This window comes from Chroicocephalus ridibundus, chromosome 7 (assembly GCF_963924245.1).
Source record: "Chroicocephalus ridibundus chromosome 7, bChrRid1.1, whole genome shotgun sequence".
Taxonomy (NCBI): domain Eukaryota; kingdom Metazoa; phylum Chordata; class Aves; order Charadriiformes; family Laridae; genus Chroicocephalus; species Chroicocephalus ridibundus.
Genome location: NC_086290.1, coordinates 49,527,308 through 49,553,000, shown reverse-complemented (window position 1 = coordinate 49,553,000; position 25,693 = coordinate 49,527,308). Strand labels below are relative to the sequence as shown.

The following is a 25,693-nucleotide window of genomic DNA, read 5'->3' as shown; positions in this document are numbered from 1 at the left end:
TGAGGGGAGAGGAATATTAGTACTCTGTAGGTATCTAATTGGGATGCCAAAGATAGGAACTTAATTCCTCATAGAGCTCATAGGTTGAGGCAGCAGTAATTTGTCACTCCCTTTCTTTCCTTCCTGTTTCAGTTCCTCAGTGAAGGTTATGCAGCCCACTTGGCCTCGCTGGAGTTCAGTCTCCATTCACGACCCAAAAAGAACAACTCTCGGATGATCTTGAGAAAAGGCAGCTTTGGCCTCCACTCCCAACCTGAGTTTTTGCGCAAGAGAAACCATCTCCGCAGGACTATGTCTGTACAGCAACCTGACCCACCTTCTTTGAACCCCAAGCCAGAGCGTGCCCAGAGCCAGCCCGAATCAGACAAAGATCATGACAGGCATTTGCCCTCCATTGCTTGGGTTCGAGGTGGAGTTCACAAATTTGAATCTGTCCCCTAGGAAGCTTGGGAATATAGATCTTGGGTGCACCCCATTAAACTTGTAGGCATGTCTCAAAGATAATATTTAGGCAGCTTCAAACTAAGAGATGTAGAGGGGAACCTGTACCTCGGAGTCTTCCCTGCTCTGGATTCTGCCTTCTTACACCAACTGGGGAACTTCCAGTCTGTTCCTCTTGACATGTTTATTGGGAAATTTTAAAACAATCTAAAGCTATTGCAAGTGCTTATAACATCAAAGCAACAGGAAATATCTTTGGTTATTTTTTACAACAGATATAATAAAACGTGCAATAAGAGAAAAAGCTGTAACAGGCTGATTTTACTCACAAGGATTGTGGTATCAGCTAACTAGCTGCACCCAAAACAGTACAAACAGTAGGTCCCACAGATTACAGAGAAGGTTTACACTTCCAACGTTAAATAGTTTTATCGGTTTCCGCTTCACTTTCAATAAAGGGATAGACTTGCAAGGGAAGCAGAGGTGGGAACTACAATAATGGCGGGGTCAGGATTTGTACAGCGAGATGCTTTTTGGGTGCCTTAAACCCAAGATTTGCTTTCAGCTTGCAGTGCTGGTCAGCAGACCCCAGCATGAGCACTCATGTTTGTGTGAGGTGCTGGACATCAAGTAAATGGGAGGACTCCACTTATGAACCAAATCGTAAAAAATTCATGTTAGAAATAAATGTCTGCCACAGTTTGAAGCAGTTAGTGTTGCTGTATACAAAGTAACGTGCAAGTGTACAAAAATCACATTGTTTTGTGGAACTTGGTGACTGTGCAAAATGTGCGGACTACTCACATGGAGATGGCTCTGACCATCTCAGTCCAAGAGACAGATCCTAAGATGGTAAGCTAAAGGGAGCCCTTTTACTAAGGGGTCTACAAACTTGAGGGCAATCACTTTTTTCATTTTTCTAATTAGAACCTTGACACTGGAGGAGGAAAAAAAGTAATGGAATTCCTACGGGTAAATTGTTTACCTTCTCATGCTTTAGAGCAATGGCTGTGTTACAACAATCTGAATTACAGCATTCAGAATTACAGCACTTGAGCTTCAAAGAATGGACATGCTAAATTACAGGTGCCAAATAGACGTTTTCCTACTGATTTAAATTTTTCTCGATGAACTTACTAGAAGTAAAATGTGTGAAATTTTCCCTAAATGGTAATATTTCTAAAGTGTTGTAGTTAGTTTAACACAGTAGCAGTTTGCAGATTCTTCATGCAGATACTGCCACTGCACTAAATTCACTGAGAGGACGTTAATGACTGAACTGAAACATGTTTTAAAACCTGCAATGAAATTACAAGTGCACGTAGACCCCCTTTTCTTTAAAAGTTAAAACAAGACTGTTGACACTGAGAAAGCTTGAAGTCAATAGATTTCTTTTTCAGGGTGGTTTGTTTGCTTTTAATTTCTGGGAGTTGGGTTGGAGAGGGTGTCATGCCTTCCCCCACCACCCACTTACTTTCAGGTTTTCCTAGTCTGTATCTACACCAGAAACAAGCCTGTTGGTTAGTGATTTTGAAAGCTGATGTGTAAAGCAAACAAGAAATGCAATGGAAAACTATTAAGACAGTGCAGAAGTAAACCTAAGTCTGTACTCCCTCTTCACCCAAAAGTTTCATTGTGCTTTTGCCTTAAAAGGCACCAAAGTAGCTTATAAATGGAGATCTTTCTTTGATTTATTTTTTTAGACATTATTCGGCACATCAGTAATTTGTTTCTATAATGCTTCCTTTAAGGGAAGCCGTAAAGATATTAAAAGTTTGGTAGCTCACACTAATTGTGAGCAGGTACCTACGTTACAGGGGGCTGGGTTTTTATGCTCTGTTGCCAAGTCAGCCAGCTACCAGAGCTAAATGAAAGATACCCACAAACCACATTGAAGCAGTCTTCAGGTTTACAGTGCTTTCCTAGTAGCTTCACACCTAGTTCTTTAACCCACAGATTTGGAGGAAATACTGCGTGTTCTGTCTTGGCTCACTGTGTGTATTAATTCTACTCACATAGTCCATTTCTCCTCCTGTCCTCTGCAGCGAGGAGATTGCACCGGTACACCAGGCTCCATCTCCCTCCATTTGGTTCACTGTTAGCACGCTCCTGATTGATTGTTAGTTTTGAATAGAGGAGGGAATCCAACGCTTGTGACATCAGTAAGCAAATTTTAAATTTGATGAGGGGACCTGAAACCAACATCGATTGACTGCGAAGTTCTTTTTAAGCACTGGGTGTTGTGTATCACGTCTCCTGCCAGTAATCGCTGTTGCTGCTGCAAAGTTCAAAGCTAGTGTTGCTTTAGCCATCTACCTCTATCATCCAAGAGACTCCAAAATCTATTTTTCATTTTAAGTTGCTGTAGTAGAAAGGGCTGCTTCCTTTCAAAAGAGGGATCTGTGTGTAACTCTGTGACTGTGTTAAAGGAACCAGTGTCTGAGCACACGATTAGAGAAATCTCCTAGGTTGTTAAGGTCTGTTGTACTCTTGCAGACACAATGTCATTTTGCAGGGTACCATGTCATGAAAGTTCGGATTTTGTGTATTTCTATTAATAACTGGGTCACCTTTACAATAGTCACTGTGCTGGCTTCTCTTAAGATTATGTAAAACAAATGCTAGTGTGTGTGTGCATGATTTAGAGTGGTAACGATTTCGAAGTTTCTACACATGGTATTGAAATCAAGCTAAAAATATTTTCCCTGCCTTGATTACCTTCAATATATGAGAGCTTATGTGGCCTTTGCATAATTCCAACACTACTTATTGCTCAGGGATAGAATGGTTTATCTCCTGATCACACACCTCCAGCTGAGCACTTTGGCAAACAGCGACACAGGCATTAGGTTGCAGGTTCATGCTTCATGTTAATTAGGAGCTGATCTTCTGAAACATCAGATGCCAGACGCATTTGTTTTGAAAGCACTAGCCAGTTGCCACTAAAATGGTGAAACAACTTCTGTTGTAGCTGAGAGTATGAGCAAAAGAGGAGTGTGATTTTAGACATCTCACAACTAGGCCGGCAGTTCCACAAACGCCCTGTGGCGATGGCTGGGGACCTCACACGTATTGAACCACTGTTGGGTTTTCTCCCAGCCGTGCTTGGGGCCATCCCTGAGGTTTGCCTGTTGAATCACTAGTTTTATAGCATAATTTTTCAATCGTGTTTCCTCTTAAAACGTTCCCCTCTGGTCAGAATTTTAGTTATATGCTTTGTCCACATGTAACTGCATGCAGTGGCTCATGGACATTCACTTTGCAATTGGATTCCAGTTTTACTTGTGCTTTCACAGAAGGATTATTGGTCCTCCCAAGCAGGCCCTTTGCTGAGGCCGAGCCTGGTCCTGCGGTCGTCTCGCTCTGCGATGGCAAGTCCTCCGTGCTGCAGTCTCCGCAGCCAGAACTTCCTTCAGCTTTACAGGCCGTGGAGATGCTGAAGAGCAGAGTAGGCCGGAATGGCGGGTGCCAGGGAACATGGGTTGCGCTCCTCAGTAGTCTCAGCACCTTTAGTGCCTCCAGTCTGGTACAGAAAAGCACATTCTCTTAATCTGCTGAATGGAGGAAGCAGAAGTGGAGCTGTAAAACACAAACCTGTGTTCCAGGGGGTGCTAAGGCGGCAGTACGAGTCAGTGCAAAGCGGGGCACAGTTGGAAGCATTTACTTCTTTGCCCTGTTCATATGGATACAGTTTTAAATTACTGTAAAAAAAATGGCTGTGATTAATAGCAGTGGTAGACATATCCGAGATATTGTGAAAACACACCTTCACTACTGTGGTGTTTTGGGGTTTCTTTTTTGTGTGTGTGTGTGTGTGTGTGGTGTGTGTGTAGCTACTGGAAGACACCTTAAGTGAAGTTTTGGTTCTGCTTTCACAGCAAATTTGTAACCGATATACTTTAAAAAAAAGAAAAAAATAAAATGGCTGTTTACTCAATTTTGTTGTCTAGTTAGGTAAGTTTGAAAAAAAGATATTGTTGTATGAAGAGTGCAGAATATTCCACAGACCTGAATAGTGATGTTGATCCAAATCTGCTTATTTTGGATAACTTTTTTTTTTTTAAGTGTTTGCATACACTAGTGCTCTTGGAACAGATTCTTGCTTGACCAAAGTACTCCTGTTTAGTTTTGTGGCATGGTTTATATCTATTCAGCATAAATTTTTGTTAGGTGTAAAAATGACATGACATTGATAATTCTTCTTGTTCGTTGGGGTTCATGAGAGCTGCCATTTTGATTTGTTTACATGAAAATAGTCTTAATTCATACAGATTACTTTCATCTATTCCTGTAGTACCTAGGGAAGTCACTTCTAAACAGTTAAAACTTTCACTAGTTGTGTAGAAGCAGAACTATCAGTAAACTAGAGAAAAAAAATGACACACCTTAATCTGACACTTTATCTAGAAGCTCCACCATTCTGCGAAATAGCCTTTGTTTGCCATTTTTAGTGATCAAGTTGTCCCATTTATACACTGCGGTCTTTAGGGCAGGGCACTACCACTGTGTGTATTTAAGCAAATCCCCAACATTTAGATCTATAGTATCATCATGTACTTTACGGAATAAATTTAGAAGGGAAAAAAGGAAATTTTTCCTTCTTTCTATATTGTTCCCCCGTCTTAAACTTGCTAACCACTATATAAGCATTTTTTAATAATACTTGAAATGAATAGGTATTTTCAGTTTTTAAAATAAGCAAGTGCAACAGTTGTTACTGAGTAAATAGGAGTTTCCCCAGGTTTTTTTTCCCCCCTTTTGCATCTAAGCCACAGAAAGGTGAGTACATCATAAAGGTACTAGATGATTGGAGTATGGGCACCTTTTTAATAAACTCATTGGCGTAATAACAGAGAGATTTCATCATATTTCTGATTAGAGCTTGAAATGTGGGATCTGAAATCAAGATTTCTGCATTGAATTGTTCATTTTAGGCATGCAGGGGAGAAAGTGGCACTTTCCATCCTCATCTGGAGCTGGTACAGGATAGAATTCCTGTAAACACAAAACTTTCCAACTTACCTCCTCAGCTTCTCCAAGAGCAATGATTCCTCATGGCCCGTGTTCATAGCTTCAGCAGAAATTGTGGGTTTAACAAGGTAACTTGATTTCCATGATGTTTAATCACTCAAGTGTAAATATAGGTTCCTACAGATGATCCTAAATTAAGTCCCCCATAAAAATGGAGGTAATAACACATTTTTCTGGATGAAAAGAACTCTTTTTTTCAGAAAAAAAGAAATGGCCTGGAGCAGCTAGAATCCTGTGCCATGGACTCTGGAATTGAAGTCAGGTGTTGGTATTTCCTCTGTCCCTCATTTTAGTTCAAGCCCAAGGTAAGGGGATTACAGTTTACCCTTTATTTGTGTTTATCTCAGTAAGCTACCTTTGAAACTGGATATAATCATGGGGGATGGAGGCGGGGGGAACATGAAACAAATCTGACAGCTCATTTTTCACTTGTAAGGGTGGGGGAGAAGGGGGTAGAGGAGAGAGATAGAAGCAGGTTTACTGTGATGTGTTCGGAGATGGTTTACCAGAGATTACAATATTGAAACGTAATTTACAGATTGCAGGCTTTAAAGATGAGGGTATTCTGGGAGGACTGGTGTAGGGCCTAGAATGGCAGTCCTCTCACAGAACCCCAAGCCTTCTGCATAACTTATTTTTCTATTTGTGGGGGACAGAAGGGGGCAGTCCACTTACAACTGAATTCACACAAGGAAACTTGAAATTGTACATGTTCTTTCATATAGTTTTATTAAGTGCATACTTTTAAATATTGTTTGTCAGTGAGACGGTTCTATCTGGTGACAAATGTTTATATTTCTTATGGCTGCCTTGTAAAGATCCAAAAGTGTACAATAATGAATTTCTTAATACGAAATAAGGAGTCAGATTTCTACAACTGGTATAGATTTTGATGTGAGCTGGTTTTTAAAATCTTGTAACATATTACTCAAATAAAACTTTCCTTGCCTTTAAGCAAACAATGTCACTGATTTTTCTTACCAGTGATGTGGGTAGTATTAGAGCATCATTGTACACGTCCTAGTAGCCAGTGGAAACAGTATAAATAGAGGCTATTTAATACATCTGACTATCTGAAATAATACTTAGATTGGAGATTGACTTTTCACAAAACTACAACCCTCCTTCCTTTTGAAAAGTCATACAAGAAAATATTTCCATAATGAGACAGCATCTTTGTGAAAGCTTTATAGAAGTAGTTTCAGTACATGCAAAGAATAACTTCAAGCTACTGTTCGATATAGAAAGGTGGTTAAAAAAAACACCACTAAACCAACAACAGAACACAAGTACACACAAAAACTACATCAAGAAATAACACAAGCTGAGGCCCTCAGTCACCTGAAAGCCTGGAAGTCAGGGTTGTTTTCATGTTTCCAGCCCTCAAACTGTTTCACTATTTTAAAACAGTCTAGTCTGACAAGAAAAATCAGGAGCAAGCTTAAAATTACTACTTACGCATAAATCTGAATTAAACACGACTGCTTCCCATATTTGTACTTAATACCATTAAAATTTTAGTAATTCCAGTTTTACTAAGTTACATGTGCATCTTAAAAGTGTAGAGCAAAGTTTCCAAAATCAGTCTTTTGTTTGAAGGTTCATCTTGGAGTGAATGTAATCTGAGAAGCCTGCACAAAGCTGCTACCATGGAAAACGGCCCTGGTGTTGAATTCTAGAAGCTTGAGAAATCTTTGCTTTAGTTTGAAAGACTAAACTTTGTTAAACTGAATCACCTACCAAAAAAGGCTTGTCAAATTTATGTTATTTTTTAAAAAAATTATAAGCAAAATACAGGTATCAAATGCTTAGTATACTTCATCAAATAATAGGATTAGTTAGGCTAATCTAATAGCAATCCTTAAGGCCACGAATTAGAGTCCTAATGTGTCTCCTCCCTTGTGGTGTGGGTGGCCCCACAGGAACCTATTGCCTTGGAACGGCAGTTGCGGTCAGAACTCAAACAAGCCACTGCTGCTTCATTGACTTCCAGTTAGACATGATACTTAACTTGGGGGTTGTTTGTATACAGAAAAAAATTTTTAGGCTTTCAAAATAATGGACCAGTACTTTTAGTGTACAAAGTATAGTGTATTTTTAGTATACAAAGTACTCTTACTAAAACTAGTGGCGCTTGAATACTAGTCTAAATACTACTATTACCTATAATCGCCCTTCGTAAGTCTGTGGCCCTTGCTCTGACCATTCCTACTGGTCAGGTCAACATAAGTTTCAAAGTACTTACTGCCTTATGAAAGTCACATTCAAGATGGTCCCTCATCTCAGCAGGAGATAATACACTGTGGTACAACTTCGATTCTCCTGTTTGCTTGAAAAGAGAAAGCAAGGGAAGGGAAGTCCTGAGCTGCTTTGTCAAGAAAGATTATAAAATGTAACAGCTTGTTCAGTGTACAGAGTGCACCCTTTCAAGTGCTGCACAGAGCTCTCCTTCATATATATGCTTCGTAAACTAACAATAGTTACAGCCATCTCTGTCTAGGTACCAAGTGCTCGATGGAGTTTCTTCACTTGCCTTCCAATAGCTTGAGAAATTTCTGAGATCGACGCGCAGACTGTAAGTTTTGTGCCATTAGATAGTAGTAGTTTGATATCGCATGTTGCCTGCAGAAGAACAACAAGACTGCCATTAGCAGCATGAAGTCAGTAACGTTAATTAACTGGTTGTCACGCAAATTGCTGGAAAACTGTTAGACGGGAGCAAGGAAGATGTCTGGGACCCATACACTTTCACTCTATTAACAGTTCTAAACACTAGCAAGAAAATATTTTGTTACCTTCAATGACCATAAATGGCAGTACACCGATTACATACTGCGATACTTTAACTAGCAACAGGAGCATTTCTTGTGACATACTCTAATTTATTAAAATGAAAAACATCAGAACAATACATAGAGCTGGCAATTATAAACAGCTTGAGATCAAGGTTTGTTGCATCATGGAAAAGATGAAAAGGAAGCTGTAACACTAAAACTCAACAGCAGTTGGATACCAGAGTGGAAAGTCATATGCAAGACTGTAAGGGCACCTCCAAAAAAGTTTATTTCACAATTATTCCAGTCGGCAACCTACAAACCAGCCAGTGACAGAGCACATTGTATTGTATGCATCTACACTTGCAGGTGAACTGGACCAAATTGCCTAGTGGAAGTAGTTCAACATCACTGTTTAAAGAGTCAGTCAAGAATACGAAACTGCTCTCATTTTTCCTGAAAAGTTACAGCAATCAACGCCTTACACCTATCTTTGTTGCTAAAGTAGAACATAGTATTCAGAATGTAACTTTCCCTTTAGCAAAAGGAACACTTTGAGCATAATGGGTGAAGATATTAATGTCACAATACAGATCTCAGTGAAGGTAAGAGAGACATTTACCTGGTAATGGTTCAATGAATGGACATTAGAAGTGATGTTTAAAAACTTACAGCAAAGAATTCGTGTTCCCATCCATTTAGGTAGAATTGCTGTGTTTAAAAATGCCAGCAACTGCTCTTACTGTGATAGCATCGTCTTAACTGCTAAGACAATGCTAGGGATGGAAAAGAAAGGCTGTAAAATTAGCTCAGGGTAGTAGTTTGTTCTGTCATGCTTTATGATCTTCATTAGTAATCAGTGAGAACTGAGGTTGACTGACAAAAACATTAGTACCAGTAGTTTTCTGGTCTGAGGTGAGAAAAGCTGCTGTTTGCATCGATGCCCAACTTTGTTCATTGGGAACCCACAGGGTTTTACTAATCCACAATGCAGAGGTGAAGTTTTACAACTGCACAAAGATCTGCTGTAGCAGAAACAGCCGCAGTGAATATAGGGAAGAACCCTGTGGTTCTGCGTAATACTTTAAAGAGGCATGAGTTAATAAGCCTTTCTCTCTCCAAACAGCAGGTTTTCTCCCTGCAGATGCATGCAGGTATACACAAGGTAAGCGAAGAACTACTTTACCTGGTTGATACTATCTTCAGTTACGAATGAGAGAAACTGTCATATCACTAACAGATGGGAGAATATTAGGAGTGAGATTTAGTGAACTTTCAATGGATATGATCATTAACTTAATACAAGATTTAACCTATAGTCATCTAGAAATGGTCTCATTGGTAAAAATCGGATTTTTGGAATTATATAGGATGTTAAGCCCTTTTACCTCTTTATAGATAAAAGTACTTAAGGCTAAGCCCTCTCTAGAGGATTTTAGGTGCTTGACAGTTAATTATTGAATACTTGACATCAACAGTTCTAAGAGAGGAAGAGGTTTAGGGAATTGCCCTGTGACAAGACTTCTGACCTTTAGTTTTTACTGTCTTAATACCTCTAATTCAGAATGACATAACCTTTACAAACACAGCAGCCTGCCACCTCATGGATTAGCCAAGGTGTTGTATAAGAGGCTTCTATGTCCTCTAAACTTTTGAGTTTTGAGTACTATGGACTATTTGTTAACATAATGCTACCTAATCAAAGGATTTTCTTACAAATGTGCAGGCACCGATGACAGCGTCAGTGCCGTGGGGTTCCACCCCCCCAGCCTGGACTGGCACCTGTTTTAAACAAAGGCAGGGAGAGACTCTTCTCACACAAGGTCAAAGGTAGGCTCTTGCTGGGAAAAAAATCTGACTTCCATAGCAAGAAACCTAAAGACAAGGAGAGCGTTTGACAGGTTTCAGAAGCTGGAAGTCCAACTGCAGATTTTATCTGCACAGCCATCTTGAAGAACAGCAGGCTTTGCTACATTACAGCTGGAAAAGTTGTGCAGCTCTTCCTCCTCCTGAGTTACAGGGATCACTTAGCTGCAATTGGCAATGTCAGAGTGGGAGGTAACATTTTGCTAAAAGCTGGGGGATGGTTAGCGGTATTTACCTCTCCTCTTGCACAATGGCATCATCAAATGCCTGGGAGATATGCTTCAATTGGCAAATCCCTGAGGAGACCAGCTCCAACTCGCAGTCAAACTCTCTGCAAACAGAATCATCTTTACTAAAGATCAAACAGGACAGACTGACTAGGTGACACTACCCAAACCTCTATCCCTGCAGTAACAATTCCAGTTACCCCCAGGCTTCACCCGGAGACGTTTAGGCTGTAACAATCACGCTCTTCATTCCACTCACCCACCAACTGCTTCACATCTCCATTCATGCCCCAAGATAGCTATCTTCCAATTCAAACAATGGGTTCAGATTCATGAGGCTTGAATTTAGCTTCTGGCTTTGACATTTCTCATGTGACTTCAACCAAAACAAAAAATTATGTGTGCATTATGAAGTATTTCCCTAGCTCACATCCCGTTATGTAATTTGTGTTAAATCTTTGAGGCAAGAATCTTTCTATCCTCTATAAAGACCTTGGCATAAACAGAGCTATTCCAGGTATCTTTGCAATACAAATAGCAACTTTGGAAAAGTTAGAGCTAAGTAGAAGTGAGATGCATCAAGAGCATTTTTCTTTACCAGAAAGGCATCAGCAAAGAACTTGGGTATGTCTTTAGTTTCTCACCAACAGTCCCCATCAGACGCATGGTATAAACTTATCCAATGTGAGAGTGATTTTTAAAAAATTCTTGTCACAGCACAAAATTAAGTTTCATGTTTCAGCTTTATGCAGTGCTCAGTCCCTGTCTGTACAAGGCCTTGTAACTATTTCTTAACTATTCGAACCGCACACCCTCTCAGGGGAATAGGATAGCAATCTTCCTATCTTGCCTTTCACCCTGCAAGATACTCTAATCACTGTAATTTAAAAAAAAAAAAAAAGTTTACAAAAGAATGTGGCTTACATCTTTCTGCTGGCAGAAGCAGGTGATGAGTAAGGGCTCTTCAGTGCTGCTGCTCTTCTTGATCTCTGAAGAGAGACAGCACCTTTACCAAGCCAGGATGAGAAACCCCTCCATTCTTTATGGTCTGACACCCTTGTTGGCCCAAGCAAGGCTCTTTTGCTAGATCTTGGGGTGCCTTTGGAACTGGCTGCTGGAGTAACTCTCTTCTTATGACAAGGCGTTCGAGGTGTAGTACTTCTTTTCTTGGTAGAACTGGTTGCACAGTTTCTGCCGATGGATTCAGCTGGACAGGTCATCATTGAGCGTACTGGGCTTTGGCAAGACTTCTGTATTTTCTGAAAGAAGCATTAGACAGACACGTTACACTAAATAAACTCAATTAGCCTAGAGTTTGGAACCAGAAAGGCAAGGAACACTTCAGCTGAATCCCTAGCTTGCTTTCTCATACCAGGTTTAGTCTAGCCTGAATGCTTCTCAACCCTCTGTACCCATTTGCGTTGGAGTCATTTGTTCCCGCAGTCCTTGGAAATTGTCAAGGACTTCAGCAAGCACTGGAACAGTGCCCCTGCTGCTCTTGTGCAGGGAAGAGCCAGGCTCCCTATCATGTAATCGATGGGGTTAAAATCAGGTATCTCCACCAAAGGAAAGTGCAAGCTCGAGTTTGTTTTTTACCCTGCTACCATCTAGCAGTTTTCATGAGTCCAAATTTAGATTGACTATAAAGAAGAACATGCTAATAAATAGGATGGGTACAGGAAAAGGAGTAAAAAGAAAAATTTTAAAAAATCCAGAGTGCTGCACATTTCTCAGAAACAATTCTTTGTAAGCAATGGCAGTCTCTACCCACCTTCTTCCTTGCGAAAGTTGCACTGCCATACATGATGGAATACAGTAGGGAAAAAGCATTTATTTAGTAATAAAAGTTTTGAGGAAACTACATCTCATATTTCTTCTTTTCACCTGCCTCCCTGTTCTGCCCGATCCATAATTTATTTGCCTGTAAGGATATTAAAGCTTTTACTAGTTAGTAAAGTGTGTGGGGTAGATTCTGGAGTACAGCATTCCATTTAGAGTCCAGAAAGCTTTGTACTGAAATTGAAGCAAAAAAATAAATTCTGTCTGTGTTCTGCAGCAAGGTTGAAGTACCTGGGACACTGTTCCAAAAGCATTTTTTGCTGTTCTTTTAATAGTCTGAAGAGTTTGGCACTTCTGTCTTGCTTCCAGACTTTCCCAAGTTGGGGTCTTACAAAAATTCAACTCTACGTGCTTTAACGGCACTCGCTTTCTTAGAGACATGCGGACGGTATTTATAGAACTCAAAGAAGCCCTTCTCTTGAATTTGTCAGGTACAGGGCTCTCATTCTCATCAAAGTCAGCTAGGAGCTGGTGTTTCCGCCAGGCCATTGTTGCCTTGACATTTTGGAGTACAGATACCATCTTGTTCCAGTTCTTGGTCAACTTTATTTCTAAACAATCAAAACGAGAGCAAGAATTAGACAGAGCAAGGTACACAGCAGTGTGAAAAAAGAAAAACAGAAAGTGTTATACAATATATTCAATTAGATTTTCCTGAAACAACAAAACCAGAGCTGAGCAGACTTTTACTTGGAGGCTTGAAGGAGAACAGCATCGATTTCTAGAGCTATTAAGGTCTGGGCGTGTCCATGAATTAGTCTCATACTGCGTTTCCAGCACTGGACATCAGACCTGGTAAGCTGCGAGCCCCAAGCTTGTGAGACAGAACGCTCTGTAACCGCGAGTTTCTTGTTAGTGTCTCAGACTAAGGCCCCATATCCCAGATTTTCGCCTTCATTCCAGTTCACCTGCAGCCCACAGCAAAGGCCACCGGCAGCTCCTGCGCCGGGCACCTCGATCCGGCCTGCGGCAGCGGCGGAGCTCTGCCCTGCGGCTCACCCGGGCCGCCGCCCCCCGAGCCCACCGCCGGCTCTGTCCCGCGGGAGCTGCGGCGGCGGCGCAGGGCAGGCCGCGCCGACACCGGCGTTACGCCGCCAGGGACGGCTGAAACCAGTGCGAAAGGCGACGCGGAGACCAGCTTAGGCCTCTCGCACGGTCGGGAAACGGGGGCCGCCCCGGCGGCTTCTCGGGGCTGCACTCACCGGTACCGGGGCCGGGCCGCCGCCAGCAAGAGCCTCCTCGCGCCCCGCCGCCGCCGCCGCGTTTGAACGGCGCCCCGCCCACTCCGCCTTCCCGGATTGGCGCCGCCGCCGCGGCCCGCCCCCATTGGCTGCGCCCTCGCGCGAGCGCGCGGCGGCCGTTGCACGTCTCGGCGCCTGCGCCTCAGCTGCGGCCGCTGCGGAGGGGTCGGCGGGGCTGGGGCGGGAGCGGGGGGTGTGATGCGACTCCCGCGTCCCCCCCGGTTCTTCAGCGTCTTCCCGGCTCCTTGGCGGCCGCCCCCGCCGGGCCGTAGGGGCGCTGATGGCGGCTGTGACCGAGCGCGGCAGCGGTGCTGCCCCGCCCCCGCGGGGTCGGGGCCCGTGCGTAGCTGTGGCCTAGAGACTCGCCTCAGCAGGAGCCGCAGGAGGGCTTAGTCCGCGTTGCACGCATGGGCATCCAAGCTGCGGCTGCTCTTCTGTTGATTGTGAGCCAATGCCTTAGAAAGTTTTTGTTGACAGCTGGTGTAGCAGCACAGTGTTGCACTGGAAGCCATTGGGGTTGTCTTCTGTAGCAAATCTGGCAGCAAAGAAAGGCCAAGTGCAGAGAATTTGCTTTGGTTTGAGGTTGGGTTTTTTTGCCCTGGACTGTTTAGTTTTTGGGGTTTTTTTATCCTACCCTAGAGGAAAACAAGGCATGCAAAGCATTTGTGTTTAAAACATTTCTACCTGAAAAATTGCTTTGGAAAGAGCTGTAGCAGCTTCTGGTTTTTCCCCCAAGGTTTGGTTCAGTTTCTCCCCACCAAGTTATACTCCAAGCTAACAGCTAGAGACACCTCTGTAGCTAGGACTTGGATTAGAGCCATGGCGAAGCCAACACTGTAACACTGCAGGATACCTCTTGAGTCCCACCATTGGCTTCTTACAAACATACTTTCTCTAAGTTCCCAAGAGCTACGGTTTAAAAAAGTTCCACGTTACGGTGTTTGTACCCCTTTGTATTCACACGCTATAATGTGGGTAAGTATAGCTCAATAAATATCCCTTATTAATAGACAAGTGTTTCTATGTATTACAGCCCTGTATGTGTTAATGCTGCTCCCCCTGCCTTCCCCCCCACCTTCCCCTTAGGGAAAGTTTCAGGCTTTTCTTGTTAGCAAACTGCAGCTTGAAGCCACCATTTTTTAGGATTTGGCTTGGATCTTTGTCTGGCCGGGCAAAATGGGGTCATTCATCTAAAGACCACCTAAATGACTGACAGTCCTGCAAAACAAAGAGCTCTTGTGGGGGAGAGAGGGGTACTAAATACAAGAAGCGGAGTCAGGTTTCTATGGGTTATCTTGAGAGCTGGGGGTTTGGATTGGCATGAGGGAATCCCTAAGAATAGACATGGTGCTAATTGAACACACAGCTATACAGGCAGAGAGAGAACGTGTGACAGAAGAACTGTAGGCCAAAAGGGAAGCGGCAGGCTTAACCTGAACTGCACAGTCAGCCTGTCCTTTCATGTTTGTTTAGAAAATTAAATAGTTGAGCCTTTGTAGTTGTAAACAGAGTCTCGGGGATCTGCATGTTTTCTTCGACTTATGGAGCCTCTGTTGTTTCCATCCATTTCAACTTTGTTACCCATCGGAACAACACATGCAGAGGAAGGGGAGATTGTTTGGAGACTGGCATTGCCTGCTTTTGACTTGCATCTTCTTGTGGTCCTGTCATCCAATAAGGCTTGATTTTGGGGTAGACCATAAGAAAGCATCACTGGATGTTTTTCCAGTTTCATCCCCAAGAGCTAAGGAGTGATTTACCAAGTGGACATGATAAGACATATGCCCTATAGAGGTGGGAAGTAAATACATTCTGGATTTTTGCCTCTCTGCAAAGATACTAACAAAACACTAGCTTTCCATGCCCTTTGGCTGTCCTCAGAGCAAACTAATATCCTGATCTGTAACAAGTCTCATGAAAACAAGCACACAACAGGCCAGTGGGATGTAGTTTGCATTTCACAGCTGAAGTTTGCAATTCATAGCTGAAAAGATAGAAGATGCATCATGTCCCTTCCCAAGAAGGGATGTGATTATTGCTCAGCTATTTATTGCTCAGCTGCTTGATCCACTTATCTGGTGGGTGAAAATTGACAAGACGTACAGCCTGCACCTGGCTTGTAGAATGTGGCCTGTATTTCTCACTTCCTAAGGGGCTGCCAAACAGGTCTGCTTTTCACTGTCTTCACCTTAGCCCAAATGACTTGGTGCAAATCAGCTTTGTTCGCTGTCTCCTTTGCATACATTCAGTTGGTATGACATCACAAACGTTACTGCTTTGCTCCATAGCAATGGCTGAACTCTGTGGAGAGAGGGGTCAGAGGCAGAGAAAATAACTCTTGAGCTCTGGAGGGAGACTATGAGAGGTGGAAAAGTGTGCAGGGAGCTGAATACACAGTCCAGCCTTGAGAGTGGAACCGGTGACTTCTTGTGTTGTGGTTGTTTAGCCACGGTTGTTTGCACAGTTTAGCCAGACTTAAGGCCAAAAAGTTAAAAGATGTGTCCTGTGCTTGTACTGTGATTGTTCTTCACTCATTGGGTTTTTTTCTTTTAATTTAGGTTAGACTATAGATCCAAGAGCTTGTTCCACCCAGACCGCTTAAGTCCAGAGGCAAAGAAAAGATTGTTGGTTTTGAATGGGAAGAAGCAAACTTTCATCCATTTACTTGGAAGCGTGTTCTGTTGAGACTGGCAAGAAATCTACCCACAGTTTGTTTCATCTAGGTTTGGCTCAACACCCGGAAGAGAAGTGAAAAACTGTCTTCTCAATGGAAGATGACAGCAAACCTGAGCAGAGCCCCTGGGCTTATCTACCAGATGTCTGTCTGAGGCATGTCTTCCATTGGTTAGATGACAGGGACAGATCTCACGCTGCCTTGGTCTGTAAAAAATGGAATTGGGCCATGCACTCGGGATCCCTCTGGAGAAGCAGAACCATCACATTCTGTGGCCAACCATCAAGGGAAGACACACTGGAGTTGCAACGTGCACTGTGGTATGTCAAGAAATTTGCCAAGTATTTGGTGTGCCTTGAGATAAGGTTGTGGAATCCTTACAATACTGCCTTTACCCGAAAATTTCAAGTGACTCTCAGAGGTCTTTTTTCACACCTGGTTAAGCGTAACAATTGCCTAGTATCCCTGAGCATCAAGTACCTGGCATTAGACCGCTTGATCTGGAGAAATGTGGTCAGGGCTCAGTTTCTCAAGAACTTAGCTACTTTTCTGAAAAGAGTGAGCAAACGGCTTGATTATCTCAACTTAAAAGGAGCAAGAGTAACCTTGGAAGAAGGCTGTGAGCTTCTGAATTCTCTGAGCTACTTGACAAATGAAAGCTTTTTATCTGAAATCAATATTGAAGATTTCTTCAGTCTCCATCTTCCTGTCTACAGCAGCACCTTGTTCCACCAATCTATGTCCAAGTTCCATAGCCTGGTCATCCTGACCTTCAACTATAACTGCATCTCTGATGATCTGCTGAATATCCTTGGGGAGCACAGCGCTCATTCCCTGTGCACTTTGAATATCAAATGTCATATCCATGACCCTCATGAGCAAGTGATCCGGGGCGTGTCATGGGCAAACTTGGCCAAGAGAGCCCCAAAACTGAACGTGAACATCTTCTTTGAAAGAGTCATGAAGCATGATCACCTAGCCAGGATCCTGCTAGTGGAGATCCCAGTCAGGAGCATCAGTCTGCGGAGCTGCTATTTCACTCACCCAGACTGGACAATGCGACCTACCCTTACCAACCTCCTCCCAGTCTACTGGCATGTCCTGCAGGTAAGGGAAACAGTAGTGACATCTTGCTGCAGTATCACAAAGCTAAGCAAAGTAATCATATAGGCCTTCTGCGTAACAGCAGTCATCAGTAGGAATTCCTGACCACTTCAGTTTTGTGTTCAGAGGATAATTTTTATAAGTGAGCTATTTCAGTGTTCCAGCTATCGTCTAGTTCATGTAATTATCCTTGTCCAGTTACGATCCCCATTATGCTAGTCTTTGCTGTCAGGCTGATGTCAGGTTGCCCTCATAAAAAGCTAAAACACCCAAAATACTGGTGGTTGTAATGTCAGCTGTGAGCAAAAAGAACTTTTCAGGCAGGAAAATGTCGTTTTTGTAAGAAAGCTTTAGGCTTATTCTGGTTAGACACCTTCATGTTTAGTAACTGATAACGCTTATCCTTTCAGATTTTTCTGAACCCCATGCTTTTGCAGGGAAATCTGCATACAAGCAAAATAGTCTGTACACCTTGATTGCTTACAGACCTGTAGTCTGCATCAGCCTGCACTGATGGTTTTGTTCCATTTTGGCAATGCACAAATGTCACACAGCAGATGTAAATTAACTGGTGCCCATGTCAAAGCACTTTGGTGTCACCAAGGATGTGTCAACAAAGGCGTGCAACAGCTGACAAGTATAAATGAGCATCAGGTCTTTGTGTGCCTGAGGGAAGCACATGGCCTTATAACTTTCCTTAACTTTCCTTAAGTTCTGTTGCATTGCAGAGTTTCCCATAAACACCAGAGATCCGTAAAGCTTTCTTTGGATCTACTCTCATATCTGGGATAATTTCCGATATGTCAAATAAGATCACGGCATGAGCTGTGGATATATCATTTTCTAAGGGTACTAGAAATTCATCCACTGACAGTTGTCACCTCCGTTGGTAACATTGAGAAACTCCTGTTTATTGAATTCTAGTTACTGTGCTCACAAGCTCTGTTCAGTAGCACTAACAGCGTTCATTCTTTTTAAAGAAATTAACACTTGAATTAAACAATGACCATGAGCTGTTGGACGATGAGCTGCTACAGCTTATCTTATCATGCAAGAGGATGTTATTTCTGAAAGTCTGGGCTTTTTTAAGTGTCACCTTTGTGGAGAGGCTGCTACAAAACCGTGCAGAAGGGAAATGCATTTTGACTACTATAAAGGTAAGACTTTGTGCTTCAAAAGTCCAACTCCCTTCCTCTCTCCAATACCCAGGGAAAGGTGGGGTCCCCATGCCCATAGAAATAAGGTCATTTACAGAAATGTTAACATAACTACCTTCCCTATATTATGTTCTAGCATTATAACGAGCCTGAGAACCACTCATAGAAATGGGGCTTTCCAACCTACTTAGTCATGTACAGAATACTATAGAAGTTTAATAACAAGCCCCAAAGGTTACACAAGTCATTCCTAGACTGGAGTTCCCTCTGTCACCTCTAGTTCAAGCTAGGGATTCTCAGTCACCTCCCAGGCCCAGTGCATACATCTACACTTAAATTGAGGCAGGTGGGTTGAATCCCACTAAACTGCTGAAAGATATAAATACATCTCACTCTTTCGGGATGCTGTGTTCAACTGGGGCCAAACCACAACTGTAGCTGGTGTAAACCATGCTGCCGTGCTGCTTTGTGTACTAGATTCTGAATTCAGTAGATCCTCCCAGATCTGTGCAGATCCTGGGGATGCATCAGTTCTGGGGGTAAAAGGAACGCTGCTCTTCCCAAAAATTCTTCCACAGGAGATAATGTTTTCAGTCAGTTTGGAGTGAAAACAGTAAAACCTTAAGATTTTACTCAAAACCAAGGAATTTTGCTTCTCTAGATTCCTTATTAGTTACAGAGGCTTCTTGTTCTCACGAGCTGTAATGGGCTGAGGCTGCTCCATGTATCTGAGATACATGACTGTCATTTATGCATACAGGTCAGGATTTACACAGCCCGACAAGAGACCAGTGAAGAGGATTTGATGTTGTGCAATATTTACAGGAAGTTCAAATACCTGATTGACTCAGAGCTTAATTATTTTGTCATCACCTACCCAATGGTGTAAACCACAGGATGAGAGAAGAACATCTGCAAGCAATGGACAGATCCATTAGTAAGGGATTTGAATCTTGACATCAGTGCCTCTGAAAGGGAGACACCATCACAGTAAGAGACAGGCAAGGGGACAATTTTACACTCCATGCATTAAAATGTTTGACTTGGGAACTGGTGTCCTGTGTCTCCAGCATCATTTGTTCTTGCCCTTTCTTTGTTTTTCCTCGCCAGAACCAAAGGAAAGAGCTGAGCTCTTTTCCACCCTTACAGGCATCTCTAGGACAAATAAGGCCCTCCTCTTTTGTCAGCGCTTCTCACTGTAGAGCTTTAAGCACCTTACCAATGAAGCCCATCTCATAGTTTCCATTTTACAAATAGGGAAACTGAGACATGGGACGAGGAAGTGATTAGCCTGAAGTCAGCCTTGGCTTGATCTTGACTCATATGCAGATGCACTATCCAGTGTATCACCATTCCCTACTTCCTGTTAAGTTTGATATACACCCTGTGCCTAGTTCTTAACAGCAGATGTTAAGAACAAAACAAATCATGGCTAGTCCTGAGAGTCACCCCTCCCACTTGCCCAGCTTTCCAGCAGGTGACTTATGAGGAGACTCCTGCTCTAGCTTCCACAGTTTCTAGACGTTTCAATGGCAAAAGATATCACTGGTTGCACATGAGATAAATGACATGAAAGAAGGGACATTTCTTCTTATTCTGGAGTTTTATTGCCAAGTGGGAGATTTCATCGGGCATTCTAGAGCATAGACAGCTGTGAAACAGATAGCTGTTAAGTACTAGGTCTAGGTCTGTTTTAATTACCTTGCACAACTAGAACCAGGACAGCATTGAGCCAAACCAATAAATCTGGAGGTTTGTCAATAAAATTTCAGCAGGAGCTGGCTCTTTGGAGCACACACAGTCTCCCAGTACGATAGCTTCAGAAGTTGTTAATGGAAACAGACTCTCTCATCTGCATGCAGAGCACTTCATCAATGTACAATGTATTCTCCTTCACCTGGATCTCCTCCTCCAAGGAAAGCTGTCGACGGCTCAGAGCTTTCAGCTCTGTCTCAGCCTGTGCCAGCGTGTCCTTTAATCTAACAGGAAAAATACAGACATACATTAGTTGAAAATATATGGATAGGTTTTTTTCATATGGGATGAGAATTCTGAGTGGAAAAAAAAAGATGGAAGGGGATTCACAGAGAGAGAACATCCATGCAGCTTCCCTTAAAGTGTCCTGCCCTTAAAGCGTCCTGCACTTCCCAACCTTTCAGGGACAATAGCTGGGACCCAATGTTACTTTGACTCATTGAATTAACCAGTAATCTATACAACAGATTTTCCCCTCTTTCATCATTTCCACTTGCCTCTGAATATTTTTTGTAATCTCTTGAACTTCACTAGTCAGCCTGTATTGCACTGTGTCATAACACAATTCCACATTGGGGCGATGGTTTCTTGCTTCCAAGCGTGTTTGAGCCACTTTAACGGGTCCTTCTTTATCAGCAATTGCTTTCTTTAAGGCTGCAATGTTCTTCTCCTGTGAGGCAGTCTCATCCATCACCTTAACAAATCCAACAGAAGGAATTGTTGCATGCTCTCTTACAATGGGTGAAATCATCAAAATCTTCTTTAATAGTTATAGTAATAATAATCACAGTAATACTCATTATGTTAAGATGTTATTTCATCAAACAATATTTTACAAAGGTCAGCCAGGATTATGATTTCTTCATGGGAAAGCAGGTGACACTGTTCTGAGTGAAACTGGAAATTTACCCTCAGCAGTTAATTTTTAACATTAACACTCGGTTTTCATGTATCAGATTTCGAGCACATTGACCCTGATTTTATAAGTTATTAGGCTCTTATATCACAGTCGTGAAAATTCTAGAGGAGCACCACGTAGCTAAAAATCACAAGGGAAATCCTGACTTTACTGATGTCTATAGCAACACTAGCTGTCCTCTACCACTTACCATCGCAAGGAGTGTCTCCAGCTTGTTCTTGGCATCCTTGACTTCCTTCACCCTATTTCTAAACACAACATTCACCGTCTCGCGTTGCTTGCGCATGTCACTCGCCGTCTGTGAGAGGATGCCATCAATCAGTGCCCTCAGCGCCAAAGAATTGTTTCTCTGCTTTTCAGCCTTTTCAACGTTCATGTTTGAAAAATCTATCCAGTCTTCAGGGCTAACAAAACTGAAAGAGATTCAAAATAAAAGGTCATCAGCTGGCAGCATGAGGCCCTCTGTGACTTCATAAATCTGTAATTACTCCACAAACCCAAGAAGAAAGCAGTACTATTAACTGCACATCCCAATGAGTACCAGTTGTGCTGGGAATTCTACAAACGCAAAATTAAGACCCTCTGTCGCAAACATTTCGGAATGAAGTAGACAAGGGTAGGATGGAAACAAATTTGCTGAAGTCACAGAGCAACTTTGTTGTAACTTTCCTTTCTCTTACAAAAGATTAAGTTGTTGTGGGGGAAACATGGATAATAACCAGTATTTCTTAGAATACCTGTCATTAATTGAGCTGTTACTGCTAATAGCATGTAACTAACTGTTCACGCAAAACATTCACTTACTCTCTCACACAGTTCACCACCTATAAGGCAGCCACTTACAGCACCTGGTTGGAGCAATAGTTGGGAAGCCAACCCCCAGCTGTATCCCCAGATGGAGTCATACTTGTGCACCAGTGGCTTGGAGGCGGGTGTTTGGAAAGTTCCTCACAGGGTTCCTTGTTTCATTGGGTGGATATATAAAGCTGTAATTGTCGTTTGCATATAGCACCAACACCATTCTGGATGCGGCCTGAGGTATGCAGCCTGTCGCTGATGCACGCTAACGTGCTGGCAGCAAGACCTGTCGGTCGCTTGGTGTTCCAAGTTTGTCACTTCTCGGGGAGCCAATAGCGTCCTTGGGATATTCACAAACACTGTTTTCTCAGTATGTTTCTCCTTTTCAGCCCATTTTTCTGTGGTAGTGATTTCTTCATCTAAGCCATTCACATTAACTAACCCACACAGAAGAGGTGCATTTGACAGGTTAATGACTGAGTCAGAAACTGAGTCCACACCTCATGTGTCCCAGTCCAGCGCTCTCCCCACTAGGACACCCTGGGAGAGAAGTTAGATCGCTAACTCTATTCTGGGTTTAAACAACGTGTGAAATTTTTCCTTAGCTACTTGTGAGCCTCAAAAACTTTTAGTAAACTGCAGTTCACTGGGAACACAATTATTGTGGCTTATTTCACAGAGTTATTGCGGCTTATTTCACAGAGTTATTGCGGCTTATTTCACAGACTTATTGCACAGATACTAAAGTGATGGACAGAAGTATAAAAAACAATCTACAACAGACAGATGATGGACAGATACAGCCTGTTTTATACAAAATTACTTTAATCTCGCTATTACTGGAACAGTTTATACTAGTTCTATAATTATCATCTTCATTGAACTAAATAACCACTTACTTTCCTTCTATTTTCAGTGCATTATCAGCATATCTGATATCAGGAGTGTTGTTTGTCAAGCTAGCACAGTAATCATCAATCGTTAAAGCTGTGAACTTGTCCTTCAGATCCATTTCCAGGTTGTATTTTGCTGAGCGGTTTAGTCTAGGAGGAGAAACAACCGGACTCTAAGCCAAAGTGTTGGTACTCACAGGTGTCCCTAATGCATGCATACATACATATGTGCATTAGGAAATACAAATGCTGTTATGGAATTCTTCACGTATGAACCGTTAGTTGCGAAGTCACAAAATCTAGGGCATGAAGTTACTTCCATATAAATGGATGGTACAATTCCCAGTGGAATTAAAGGCACAGAACTGGATCATGAGAAGACCAGGAATCACGTGCAAGTACTGAGTTCTAAAAAACGGAACTTCCCACCATTACTGATCGAATGGTATGAATTAGGACTGACCTCCTGTAACTGTTTAACACTGAAGGTAACTTTGGACCTGTGCTCAGCCTGACCCTACAGCTTCTCAGGATTATGGCTGTCCTACTTTTCAGCTAATCAGTATTCAGTTACGCTCTTTGCCTCTGCACCTGATTTGCTCATTGGTTTGTTCCAATGTACGTTCAAGCAAAGCAATAACCCCCTGGAGGACTTCAGCTTCCTTCACCAGTTCCTGTTCCACTTCATCATGCACCAAGTCAATCCCAGCTCGCCTCTGCCTAAACAAGAAGAGGAAAAGCCATCAGCCACGTTGGTCAAATGCTTGCAGGTAACAGAAGATGATAAAGCCCTGCTTTCCAAGTTGAAAGCTTTTCCTTGCCACATGGAAGCTTTTCCTTTATGGCCTTGGTTCCCCAGTGTTACAACACCTAAATCAGACTGTGACTCCACTGCAAAGAGAGGCAGGCCCTTAGTTTGCAGCCTTTCTTATTATTTGTTATAGGTTCATTACCTAGATTATTTTTTTCTCTTCCTAAATGCTTTTCTTCTTAATCTTCTCACCTGCTCAGGAGACACTTTTGGGCAACGTCAAGTGGCTCTTTACAGCTCTCCAAAGCTTTCTCCAGCCTAGTCTTGAAAGTCAACAGTACCTCTGTCTCATGAACAATCTGTTCAAGTTTGTTATCTAATTCTTGCTTCCAGAATTTTATTTCATCCCGTCTCTGTTCTGCAGAATGAAAATTGCAAACATGTAATTAATACAAGCCCATCTTATATGCCAGAGCACTGTGGGTCAGATCTTAGATATGGCTAAAACTAGACTTATTCCATACTGGAGTGCACGTAGTGCGGTAGACTGACATGTGGAGGCAATTTTGCAACCCAGTGTCAGCAGATTTGGTTGGAATAGCTTTGTGTGTGTGTTTTGGAGAAGCAATTAATTTGTTATAAAGAATCTTCCTCAAAATATTTTTTAAAATATTATGGTTTTTTTCATATCAGAGAGCATGGCATTGACATATATTCCTATTTACTATCAACTAATTTTCTAAGTCCATCTTAAACATATAGCTCAAGTAACACATCTTGACACTTGCAGAATACATGGAATTACCTATTTTCTTGTTGACATCACTTTGGGTTTTCTGAGTTGTCTTTTCTATTTCATCCCGCAGCCTCCGGCTCTCAGCTATCATGCGCTCTGACCTGGATTTCTGAGACTCTGTGCTGGCACACTGCATCTTGTTTGCAATGTCCCATTCTGAGAGATGAAACTTGGGTGGAGCTTGCAGCAGTCTGGCCATTGTTTTTTGGAAAATTTCTGGATATAACTCACGTCAGTTCTTGGAATGTGGAACCTGAAAACAGGAATAGCATTATATTTGGCTGCAGAAGCAAAAAGTGGAGAAGGGTGAAAAGGTGCGTGAGGATGAGGAAAATACTTGCCCCTTTTACCTGCAAAATGACACAGGTGTGAAAAAACAAGACTTCTTGCTCAAGGTTCCCCAAGACTTTGCTAAGGTGTGAGGGAGAGAGTTTGCAGTGGGAGAATGAAGAAACAGAACAATTTGGGAATGGAAGCTAGGAGGAGAGAGAGTAAGAGGCTTGAAAGTGGAACGGAGAAGATGGGCTGTCTGCGATAGGAGAGGGAAGAGAAAGGAAAAAAACTGAGACCGGTCAGGAAGGACAGGATTATTAATGGACAACTACAGAAAAATGAAAAAAAGTGAAAAAATATTAAAGATAAATAGTCTCCCACAGGTTGGAGAAGTAAACAACTTTTAAGAATATGACTGGAGAGGTGGGTGAACTCTAGGTTGTAAAAAAGAGATGTAATGGTCATTAGGAAAAAAAAAAAAGAGAGAGAGAAAACAGGACCTGAAAAGCTGAAGGAGGAAAAACAGCAAATAAATGAGGAAATGGAAAAGCCTCGAAAGGGCTAAAGCAGACCAAAGCACCCTGGCTTAATGTGACCAATGCCCAAAATATCTGCAAAGTCACAGCGGTTCGATCATCAGTTTTCCCACCGTTGCACCGCGCTCGCCCCGCGTTCCCGGGACACCTCCCGGCCACGCTCCAGCACGGAGCCCACGCCCCCGCCGCTCCCTCACACACCACCTCTCGGCCGGCGCTGGCCCGGCCCGCCCCGGCCCGCCCCGAGCTCGGCCCCTGGCGAGTGCCGCGTCCCCGGGTCCCCGTCGCGGCCGCTGCCCGCCCCGCTCCCGCCGCCGGCGGCGCCCGGGTCCGGCGAACGGCGCGCTCGGGCTGCCCGCGCGCGGGGCAACACGGCGGTTGCCACGGGAACGGCCGCCCCGCGCAGGCCGCGCCCGCCGGCCCCGGGTGGGATCGGTCGGGAAATAGAAGCGGATCCCTCGTAACGTTAAGGGGATGGGTCCCGCGGCTTCGGACGGTAACTTTTGATCGATTTATTGCAGAAATGCATACAGATAGCGAAAGCAAACGAAAGGTGTGTTAGGTGCGTAGCTATCTAAAATGTCAGCCATAAAATAGCCTTAGCAGCGTGCTCCATCT

At 42.9% G+C, this 25,693-nt stretch overlaps 4 protein-coding genes across 13 annotated transcripts in view; 2 read left to right on the top strand and 2 right to left on the bottom strand.

Annotated features, from left to right (window-relative positions):
* PITPNM3 (PITPNM family member 3) overlaps positions 1-5,540 on the top strand; it is a 92,815-nt gene extending 87,275 nt beyond the window's left edge. For 2 of the 3 annotated variants that reach the window (XM_063340610.1, XM_063340609.1), the window contains one exon: positions 133-3,878. In XM_063340610.1, the coding sequence (XP_063196680.1) occupies positions 133-441 (309 nt within the window). In that variant the 3' untranslated portion in view covers positions 442-3,878. Of the gene's footprint in view, positions 1-132 lie in introns of all 3 variants that reach the window. The other variant, XM_063340611.1, reaches the window with a different exon arrangement.
* On the bottom strand, positions 4,247-14,360 carry PIMREG (PICALM interacting mitotic regulator). 3 transcript variants are annotated; one of them, XM_063340615.1, is made up of 5 exons: positions 13,381-14,360; positions 12,410-12,729; positions 11,264-11,598; positions 10,348-10,443; positions 4,247-8,094 (listed from the first exon to the last, which is right to left on the bottom strand). In XM_063340615.1, exons 2-5 carry the CDS (start codon positions 12,698-12,700, stop codon positions 7,998-8,000), a joined length of 819 nt encoding a protein of 272 aa, XP_063196685.1. In that variant the 5' UTR covers positions 12,701-12,729; positions 13,381-14,360; the 3' UTR covers positions 4,247-7,997. The 3 variants fall into 3 exon arrangements, with proteins under 3 accessions (XP_063196685.1, XP_063196686.1, XP_063196687.1); XM_063340617.1 differs by lacking the exon at positions 10,348-10,443 and adding an exon at positions 9,433-9,479 and having other exon boundaries at positions 7,993-8,094; XM_063340616.1 differs by lacking the exon at positions 10,348-10,443.
* Positions 14,361-15,777: 1,417 nt separating this feature from the next.
* FBXO39 (F-box protein 39) overlaps positions 15,778-25,693 on the top strand; it is a 15,959-nt gene continuing 6,043 nt past the window's right edge. The window contains exons 1-3 of one of the 2 annotated variants that reach the window (XM_063340518.1): positions 15,778-17,200; positions 18,178-18,354; positions 19,115-19,348. In XM_063340518.1, coding sequence (XP_063196588.1) covers positions 16,187-17,200; positions 18,178-18,354; positions 19,115-19,243 — 1,320 coding nt within the window. In that variant the 5' untranslated portion in view covers positions 15,778-16,186 and the 3' untranslated portion in view covers positions 19,244-19,348. Of the gene's footprint in view, positions 17,201-18,177; positions 18,355-19,114; positions 19,349-25,693 lie in introns of those variants that run through there. The other variant, XM_063340519.1, reaches the window with a different exon arrangement.
* TEKT1 (tektin 1) lies at positions 19,871-25,409 on the bottom strand. Of its 5 annotated transcripts, none has more exons than XM_063340521.1 (8): positions 25,277-25,409; positions 24,276-24,519; positions 23,723-23,888; positions 23,311-23,439; positions 22,726-22,869; positions 21,219-21,441; positions 20,607-20,803; positions 19,871-20,333 (listed from the first exon to the last, which is right to left on the bottom strand). In XM_063340521.1, the coding sequence occupies exons 2-8, from the start codon at positions 24,463-24,465 to the stop codon at positions 20,174-20,176; spliced, it is 1,209 nt and encodes a 402-aa protein (XP_063196591.1). In that variant the 5' UTR covers positions 24,466-24,519; positions 25,277-25,409; the 3' UTR covers positions 19,871-20,173. The 5 variants fall into 5 exon arrangements, with proteins under 5 accessions (XP_063196591.1, XP_063196593.1, XP_063196592.1 ...); XM_063340523.1 differs by having other exon boundaries at positions 25,280-25,359; XM_063340522.1 differs by having other exon boundaries at positions 25,189-25,282.

Coding starts and splice junctions, on each gene's coding strand:
- TEKT1 (XM_063340521.1), bottom strand. CDS start 24,465: ATGGCCAGACTGCTGCAAGCTCCACCCAAGTTTCATCTCTCAGAATGG. Junction 22,870..23,310: donor CAAACCAATGAGCAAATCAG/GTGCAGAGGCAA, acceptor TTCTCCTCCTAG/ACTAAACCGCTCAGCAAAAT. Junction 21,442..22,725: donor GCACTGAAAATAGAAGGAAA/GTAAGTGGTTAT, acceptor AATCTCTTTCAG/TTTTGTTAGCCCTGAAGACT.
- PIMREG (XM_063340615.1), bottom strand. CDS start 12,700: ATGGTATCTGTACTCCAAAATGTCAAGGCAACAATGGCCTGGCGGAAA. Junction 10,444..11,263: donor GCTTCTGCCAGCAGAAAGAT/GTAAGCCACATT, acceptor TTCTGTTTGCAG/AGAGTTTGACTGCGAGTTGG. Junction 8,095..10,347: donor GCCATTGTGCAAGAGGAGAG/GTAAATACCGCT, acceptor GTTCTTCTGCAG/GCAACATGCGATATCAAACT.